The following is a 9444-nucleotide window of genomic DNA, read 5'->3' on the forward strand; positions in this document are numbered from 1 at the left end:
CACGAGGAAATAAAATGCTTAAATTCGAGGTGATGTCTTTTTGCCTCCGTTATAATAACTCAAATGGCACCAAAAGATGAGAGAAGAAGAGCTTATTGCATTCTTCATTCCTTGGAGCATTATACAAATTTTATAGACATAAGTGAACTACTATAGAATTAAATAATCTAAATAATAAAATTTTCATTGATGAATTACCACGATATGCAAATTTTACAATAGTTTATTATGAAATGCAAATTATCAAAGCCCAAGATTTTTTTATCTACGTTGATTTTGGTTGAGAAATAGGTGGCTGTAATCTAAATCGCCTGTAAAAATGGCTAAATGAGTGAAGATGGCTGCAGTCGAGGACCTGTCCGGGACGAGGCTTGAGTTTTTTTAATTGAAGTGATAAGTTGCCGGCGACCCTATTGTTAAATAGACGGAAAAACAGAAAATAAGAGTTTAGTACTTAATACTTATATAGTTCATTTTGCAGCCTATTTAGAAATAGTAAACAGTGAATTCAGTTGGTTATTTATGCAAAGCTGGTTATTTATGTAAAGATTCTAATATAAGCAGGCCCAAAGGATCATTCCCATAACAATAGACCGGTCCAAAATGTATCGCGGTCCGCCCCGAATCACAGCGGTGAGATTCTAATAATTATTTTAGCAAATATATCCTTAGAAACTTATCTTTATTTCGAAAATACCCTCTTTATATAAATTCCTATAATTAAACCATCCTGTATAAAGTTTGTTGAACTCCAACGCCATTAACAGCGGAAGTTCATTTTTCGCCTCCGGTGAAGATTCAACTATAGCTTTATCATTTTTTACTGAAGTCATTTTTTGTATATAAAATTTTCAGATTATTTTGATATTTTTCATTTTTCGCAGCTGTTTTAAAAATGATAGCAGCTATTTCGTGGGTTCCCAAAGGGATTGCAAAGGCAGTTCCAGCTGCGGCTGAGCCCCCTTCTAAAGAAGAAATTGAGGAGCTTTTGAAGAGTGGTCTCCTTGATAAAAGGTATTATTATTATTATTAATTTTTTCTTTAAGTTTTTTTTTTTTTGGCTGTTCCTCAAAGTAAATGATATCGACCGATTTAAGACCTAGTTTTTTTGGATATTTGAACTGAACTTGATACTATTATCATGTCTTGTGTCACCCTATAGATGAACTGGTCAGTGAAGGTGTTAAAAGGGATGAGTTAGACCTAAAATCATATGGAAAGAAGTTGTCTCCAAAAGAATATCAATTTGTTGGAATCAATGCAAACTTAGCTAAAGATATTGCACAAATGAAGAAAAAGCTTTAAATTTGTTAGACAACTTTTAATACTCCTATTATTACTATTTTATTATATGAGTTGAGCTTAAAGAAAGAAGTAAGGATTCATATTACAGAACCCAACTTTGTTTGGAACTGAAGCGTAGTTATTATATTGTTTTGTATTGTATTGGAACTTAACTTGATACTTCCTTCTGTGAAATCTTTGCTTTGCCTTACTCTTGAAAGTCTGTTGCTTTATTTTCCTTGCAGTGAAGATAGTGATAATGAGGAAGCTGAAGAAGATATGAATGTTGATGAATTCAAGGAAAATGAGGATGATGAAGTTGCTGTTGCATTAGCAGCTGCTAATGCACTTGGAAAAGCTACAAAAGATGTCTCTCTAGGAACCGATGACATAGCAAATGGTTTAAAGGAATTGAACATGGAAAAGTACGATGACGAGGAGGATGGTAACTCCATAACCCTGTTAGCTTATATGTTCATTTGGGTTGAATACTGTTTTTTTTCCTTCATTATTATACCTAACGTACTGGCACCCAAAGACTGATGTAGCACTCGAGCACCGTGTTCATCTGAACCCAGTAATTTCGACGCATAACATAAATTCATGTATAAAAATTTATCAATATTGCAACAAATAACAGGTCTGAACCCATAATTTTAAGAATACAATGGGTTCAATGCTAAAAAACTTAAAGGTTGAACTCAGGAAACTTAAATCCTAAATCCGCCTCTACTGGCACCCAGGGACTAGCTAAGTCTCCACTATGACATATCAGTTTTTACTTGGAAAGCTGTTCCTACTTTTATTCTTAACTGTCAAATTTTAAATGGATTTTGATTTAGTTTGCATCTCTCTTTGCATGTGTTTGGCATTGTCAGACATTGAGCTTTTCGGTTCGGGACTCAAAGACTTGTACTACCCAAGTAATGACATGGACCCGTATCTCAAGGATAAGGTTGCAGAAGGACCATTTTGTTTCCCTCACGTTGGCTCCTTTGAAGTATTTACCATTTTACTTACTGTTGAAATTTTTCTCTCAGGATAATGACTCTGAGGAGGATGAGGACATGACAATAAAACCTGACGATTCTATTATAGTTTGTGCAAGCAATGATGATGATGTCAGTCATCTCGAGGCAAGTAAAACTTACTTCAGACTAAATTATACTTTCATCTGTATGCCCCTGGTAATTTCATTTGGCCACCTTTAATTTTGTGACGTTCATCCGTGCCAGCAGATTTGGATTTTGGAAGTTTTATCAGATGGTACTGTAAACATGTATGTTCATCATGAGATTATTATTCCTGCGTTTCCTCTCTGCACAGCATGGCTCGATTGCCCTATTAAAAGTGGCGAGGGGAAAGGTAAGGTTCTGCTTGAAGTTGAGCTTGCTGCTGAAGTATTTTCTCTTAGTGGTTGTTGAACATATATAACTTTCAGAAGCAATTCTTTGACATCATTTTTACTTCTTATATTTCACTTTGTTATATATATTTTTCATTTCTTTTGTCCAGATAATAATTGTTGGACATGCTTTAATCATTGACATCATTTTTTTGGCAAATGTTCATTAGCGCTTTTTCTTCACTAAAAGCCCACTCTTTAGTTGCTTTTGCACTAAAGCCCTTGGCAACGGCACTTTCCTGTGCTTCTTTACCGTGGTAGATTTCAATAATTTCAGAGGCTAAAGAAATTATGCTGCTCACTATGATATAGGAGTACTTCTTTTTTAAAATTAGTATTAAACTAAGAGATTCATTTGCCATATAAGATGACCTTTTAATAAAATTGCTATGATAAATTCTATTTAAGTTGCATTTCTCTCACCCTGCTTAGCCCTTTCTCTTGACCTGTAGCGTTTGGTAGAATGGCAGCCACCAGCACTACGCACTTGTTTAGAAGGCAAACCTTTCAGAACCTTCCGCAAACATTAATTTGCGATCGGGCTATATACTCTTCCATTGTTTCACTCTTTTCTCCTCAGTATTTATTTCTTTTCTTTTACCCTACCACAGAAATTAGGCACACTGAATCTATTTGATGCAGTTTGATCTTAGATTTGTAAAAGTTGATCTTTGTATTTTGATGTTGTACTTCCTTTGCTCTTGTTAATAAATGAGTTATATGTTGATAGGGAACTTCATAGCTGTGGGCTCAATGGAACTAGCAATTGAAATTTGGGACCTAGACGTAGTAAGTGACTGCACACTGATCTTGATGAACTCCTGACTCACTACTGATCATATCGCACATCTTCATTCTTTGTAGTTGGATGAGGTGCAACCAGCTGCTGTATTAGGTGGAATCGCTGACATAAAGAAAAAGGGGAAGAAGGTAATCTTTAATCCAATTTTCAATTGGAATGGTCTTGTATGCTAAGTCAGCTTGTTCAGCTGAAATTAGTTTTATATGTTAAAGGTAGAAAAAATGTGGACTAGTTTCCTGGCTTCTCTGTTGAATAAAGTAGTAGGTTAATTTCAACACTTGCCCATCACCGATGGTCATTGTTCCCAAGTTCCTTCTTACTTCATGCATGTAGGGCTGTCATCTTCCACTTATATATGATGCTGTTAAGTGTTAATAAATTTCCTTCTCTCCTGTCCAAAGGAAACAAGGGCCGCGTATACCTCAACACCAATGTGGACCTTTTTTTTTGCGGGATACCCTACTAAACTGTTAAGAGTTGACTGCGTATGATTCAACGATTGGTGTCTCAATGCTGCAATGTAACTCATTAATGCATGGATTGTTGCGCATGCCCGATCTTCACAATAGTACTGTATTTTCGTGCTTGATATTATGAGGTAGGAACTATCCATATTAGTAGTCTTAAGAGGCTCTAATTGATGGCCATGTGAGCAACTTGAGGTGGTGATGTTCTTGATATTGTTAGGCTTTAATGTATAAGAGGCTTGTCCGAGTATTCAAGCAGCTAGTTGGAACTGCAGTGTATTAGTTGTCGATTTCTGTTATTGGATGTCTTGAAGGGCTTGGACTTCAGTTCAACTGACATGTTCTTCGTTAACTCACTCTCTGCGCCTCTACTCTACACTATACATGCGATGCAGGGCAAGCGCATATGTGCCGAGGAGTCGATTATTGACATTATTAGTTTCTATATTAAAAATTAAATTGACCAATTATATGGTTTGAAGAGAAACTACCTCTTCACCCATCAAAAGAAAAAGAGAAACTACCCTTTAAATAACCATTTTGTTGTTTTTCTGTCATGGCAGCAAATCTGGTCAACTTTGTTAGAGCTATTTAACACATACCAAATACCAGTGTTCAAACCTCATTCTTTAGAAAATGAAAGAAAAGGAATGATAGTTTGCATGGTGGATGGTCTTTACGATTTGATAATTGTGTGAACCCAAAACATACTTCTTATGCCCCATTTACCTAATTGTAAAAAAAAACTTTTTTTTTCTTGTAGAAAACCATCAAATACAAAAAGGATAGCCACTCCGATTCAGTACTTGGTCTCGCTTGGAACAAGGAGTATAGGTATGGATTTCTGATTGATCAGTGTATGATGTTTGTGTTAGAGAGGTATAGTCAAAGTTCATATGTTGTCTTGTCCAACATTCTACGCAGGAATATGCTTGCCAGTGCTAGTGCTGATCAATCAGTCAAGGTTTGGGATGTGAATACCAGCAGCTGTACTGTCACTATGAACGACCATACTGACAAGGTAGAATCCGAAATTTTGTAGCATGTTGTTTAAACATCATATTGTTTTGTATCAAGGACCGAAAACCCCCCTTATAGTTTTTTTTATGTAGTAGACCTCTTCTGCATGTTAAAGTAAACAATATGCATTTACTATTCTTTGAAATTCTATCTGATCAAAATTGAATAATTTATAAAACATTATCAGCAGCTTGCTTACAAAATTATGAAAGAAGCAAATTCATCATCTTGCTCCGCTTTGTCAGGTTCAAGCAGTTGCATGGAATCCATTTGCATCACAGATTCTTCTGAGCGGGTCATTCGATCATACAGTTTGCTTGGTGATAAAGCTTTTCTCCTTCTTCCTTTTTGCCCCTTTTGTTTTGGAAAGCTAGGACTGTGGATTAGCTTCTTAGTTTAAGATGCTAATTCAACTTTCAACATGTCTTGCAGAAGGATGTGAGGTATCCATCTCACGGTGGATATAAATTTCCAGTATCCGCTGATGTTGAAAGCTTGGCTTGGGATCCACATTCTGAGCATTCATTTGTGGTCAGTGCTTGCACTGTGTTTGTGACTTACCCAATCTATGTTTCAAGGCATTGATTGTTTAGTATGCTACATGATTAGATAGTACCTTTAATTCTGTTATGGGAATCGTTAGTGTGGAGATTGTGAATAATTCTATCAACATGGGGCCATTAGTATGGTAACTAAATTAAGGATGGGATTGTGTCTGTTGGTTAGGTAAATATGCTATGGAATCGGGGGTGGAATGACATTGAAATTATGTGCATATTAGTTTTATCTATTTGCTTGCTGAATTTTTTGACACTTAATTTTATTTTATGCAGAAAAATAGAAGTATTTATCTGTCTCCTAGTTCCTATGGACTAAAATGAAAATAAAAACTAGATAAATTCAATCTGCCATGTAATCTTTTCCCCTTGGCCAAATCACTAAATTTCTGTTCCCTATAACTGTATAAGACCTAAAAGTTTTTGTTTTTGTTAGGATGAATAAATCTGTTTTAAAATCTGCTTGGAGATTTTAATCTGGATGTGTATTGGACATTAGAAATTGCTGACCAGAGTAGAGTTTCGTAAAACTTTCAGGTCAGCTTGGAGAACGGTACAGTTACTAGTTTTGATATCCGTCTTGCTAGTTCTGATCCGACTTCCGCGACGAAGCCATGTTTCACTATCCATGCTCATGATAAGGCAGTGTCATCGATGTCTTTTAATCCTCTAGTCCCAAATGTAAGTGAAATATTTTTTTTATACCCTCTAGTTCGTGTTTCCTTTTTAATATATTTTCCTTACTTTCTTTCCCCGTGTATTTTGGGCAGCTTCTTGCAACTGGTTCCACGGACAAGATGGTACTTTCTTGTTGTCTCTGTTTGCTGCTTATTACCTAGTTTTGATTTATTCCGGGGGATGGGAGCTACTCCAATGGTTGTTAATTTAAATAATGTGCTGCAGGTTAAACTATGGGATTTGAGCAACAACCAACCTTCTTGTATTGCAACAAGGAATACAAAAGCTGTATGTGATTTGCAAATTTTTTGTGGTTGAATCTTCATTTGATACATATTTTTCTTTCAACCTTTAGAGAACACAAGGATTTAGAGGGTTATACATTTTGATTGATGTACTATCATGATGACCACTTTGTTTTATTTTATTATCAGGGAGCTGTCTTCTCTGTTTCTTTCTCAGATGATTGCCCCTTTTTTCTTGCTATTGGTGGTTCTAAAGGGAAGTTGCAGGTAAGTTGTATTCTCTTTGAAAGGGAAGTTTGTATCTAGTTTCTGTGTTTTTGGGCTGTAAATGACTGAGAATTTGTCTTCGCTTATCATTTGCAGCTATGGGATATTTCTTCAGAAGATGCGGTGTTGAATAAATACGGGAAATATGCCGCGCAAAAAAGGCCGCCCAAATCGTAATGTAAATGTAGTTTCTAAAATATTGGTTTTTGAGTTATATAGTGAAAATATTAGCTAATCTGTCAATTTTGATTTGTGTTTTGGTAGGGTGGTTTTTGGCTCTCCTTATTTATTAATATGAGCATGGTTAATTTTTACTGTTGCTGCACATTGCCGGGACAAAGGGACAAAGGAAGGGAAAGAGTTTGGTGGAATCAAGATAGCAAATCATCTTCCCCTATGTATTGAGTTGAGATATCAGTTAAACATTCTAATGGCCTTTATATACAACAACAAAAAAAAACCTAGCTTAATCCCGTACGTGGGGTCTGGGTAGGGTAGTGTGTACGGAGCCTTACCCCTACCCTATAAAGACAGTGAGACTGTTTCCGATAGACTCTCGGCTTAGGCCTTTATAAAATGGTTTGTTTGTTTTTTGGATGTACCTACACAAGTTCTCACACATCGGCGACCGGGGTCCATAACGTCGTGTGATATCTTTTTATCTGCTTCAGCATTGTTAGGTAGAGTTATTTTGTACTTGTACTGGTGGGACGTAGCAGGTTCCGAATGGTGTAGTAGTGTTGAGGTGTAGTTGCTCGGGCACTACCATTATCGAGAAAAAGAAAGATTGATGGACTTGTAATTTGGTAGGGAAATGGTTAAATTCTTTTACCAAGTAAGCAATTTCGTCGCCATTATTGCTGTTGCGATTATTGCCGTCTTTATTTGCAAATGAAATTATCTTTACATCATTACACGTTGATTGCCTTTTTATTTACTTTAGTTTTGTCAGTGTGAATATAGATAATTCTTTTTTGTCACAAACAGATTATTTTCCAGAATTGCATAATACTAGGAGTCTACTTTGTGATAAATCTTTCTGGTTACAAACAGCTATGTAATGAAGTTAAAAACACATAATACATTTCCACATATTTTGCTAAAAAAGAAACCATGTCAAATAGATCAAGATTGCCCTATTTCCTACTTTACAAGCAAGGAACTTATATATATATATATATATATATATATATATATATATATATATATATATATTGAACCTTTCGAAATAAGATTTATAGTTCGAAAGAAAAAAATATAACTGTAGATTCACAGAAAAATCGTCATAAATAGCAAATACAAAGGGCAATATATGTTACTATTTCTCAATAAATGCATATGTCCATTGAAAATGCAATTAGTTATCCAAAAAGAAAAAAAAAGTACTCCGTCTTTACTTTGTGAGTGGACAACCTTTCCAAATAGAAGACCACACAGTTAGAGTTATATGGAGCCTGTTTATCGGGTAAACTGAATCTAATATTTTTTACTTCGGGCATAAAATGTACGTGTGAAAATTTGTTAAAATTTTGATGTATATCTAATTTTGAACATAAGCTATATTATTGTGAAAACACGAATACAATGTTGGTTTACAAAAATAATTTTATAATATTAGCCATAATAACTCACAATAAAAGGTCATAACAGAAATTCTAGATGCCGTTAGCTATGTAATCTTTTTAGTTTTAGGACATACTTCATACTGAAATCCCAGGCGTTAGCCATATAATTCTATTTCTTTTAGGATCTTATTAGTAATTCTTAAATCCTGGAAACTTTTTGCTAAATCAATTTATTTGTAAATATGCCGATTTGAGAATATAGCAAAAGAAAGTTGGTGAATTATATTTGACGAAACTTAACTATGCCCGTTTGGGTAATTAATCGAGAAAAAGAGACAAATCAGTAAGTAGTATATAAATCCACAAATTTTATTACTCCCTCCGATTTACAATAAATGACTTTTTGGCATTTGGCATACCCATTAAGAAAATATTAACTCATAGAAAAAAATAAGTATCTTGACTAAATTACCCATAATTAAAATTTGCATAGTATTAACTTGACACATTGAGATATGTAAATAAGGGCAAGTTTGAAAAATTAAAGTTAATTCATTCTTGATTATATAAAAATGACACTTACTTTGAACCAAAATAAAAAGGTCAAAAAGTCACTTATTATGGTTTATGTTCTTTTTAAGTCTAAATCCCAATATCATTTGGAAACAACATATATAACTTTTTTTCTTTTTGAGAATTGTCACGTTATCATGTAATTCTATTACCCGTTGGAATCTTATTAATAATTACTTTCCGGACATAGATATTTTTTTGGTAACTATCATCTTTCATTAATTACCAAGTAAAATATTTACAAATGCAGCTACACTTTATAGCTTAGTCTGCTGATCAGATATCCAGCAAAGAAACTCAATGATTGTGACTATCTTGTATATACTAGCTAGGAAATCTATAATTCTAAAGAGACATCCTAATATTGTCATTAGCTCTAACATGGCAAGTATACGCTATTTTTCTAGCTATAATATCACTTGAACTTTTTTTTTTAACCCAACGGATGTGGTACAATGGATGAGAGACTGTTCTTTCCTTAATAAGAGGTCTTGGGTTCGAGCCTTGGGTATGAAAAAAGACTTGGTAGGGAGCGCTTCCTCCCGAATGGGGTCCGGATGTAGTCGGGCTCCAATACGAAT

General features: G+C 34.7%; 1 protein-coding gene across 2 annotated transcripts; it reads left to right on the plus strand.

The window, feature by feature from the left end:
• Positions 1 to 699: 699 nt before the first annotated feature.
• On the plus strand, positions 700 to 7579 carry LOC104119984 (uncharacterized WD repeat-containing protein C17D11.16-like). Of its 2 annotated transcripts, none has more exons than XM_009631627.3 (18): positions 700 to 790; positions 885 to 1014; positions 1530 to 1729; positions 2163 to 2239; positions 2325 to 2420; positions 2523 to 2649; positions 3420 to 3478; positions 3554 to 3619; positions 4722 to 4792; positions 4883 to 4979; positions 5224 to 5298; positions 5411 to 5509; positions 6073 to 6216; positions 6306 to 6335; positions 6439 to 6501; positions 6648 to 6725; positions 6822 to 6903; positions 6990 to 7579. In XM_009631627.3, the coding sequence occupies exons 2-17, from the start codon at positions 896 to 898 to the stop codon at positions 6900 to 6902; spliced, it is 1482 nt and encodes a 493-aa protein (XP_009629922.1). In that variant the 5' UTR covers positions 700 to 790; positions 885 to 895; the 3' UTR covers position 6903; positions 6990 to 7579. The 2 variants fall into 2 exon arrangements, with proteins under 2 accessions (XP_009629922.1, XP_009629923.1); XM_009631628.3 differs by having other exon boundaries at positions 3420 to 3475.
• The last annotated feature ends 1865 nt before the right edge of the window (positions 7580 to 9444 follow it).

The sequence above is a fragment of the Nicotiana tomentosiformis genome, chromosome 9 (assembly GCF_000390325.3).
Source record: "Nicotiana tomentosiformis chromosome 9, ASM39032v3, whole genome shotgun sequence".
In the NCBI taxonomy this organism is placed as follows: Eukaryota; Viridiplantae; Streptophyta; class Magnoliopsida; order Solanales; family Solanaceae; genus Nicotiana; species Nicotiana tomentosiformis.

Excerpts from the sequence above, each read along its gene's own strand:
- LOC104119984 (XM_009631627.3), top strand. The coding sequence starts at position 896 with ATGATAGCAGCTATTTCGTGGGTTCCCAAAGGGATTGCAAAGGCAGTT. Across the intron at positions 3,620-4,721 it reads TAAAGAAAAAGGGGAAGAAG|AAAACCATCAAATACAAAAA; the intron begins GTAATCTTTAAT and ends TTTTTCTTGTAG. Across the intron at positions 6,336-6,438 it reads CTGGTTCCACGGACAAGATG|GTTAAACTATGGGATTTGAG; the intron begins GTACTTTCTTGT and ends AATGTGCTGCAG.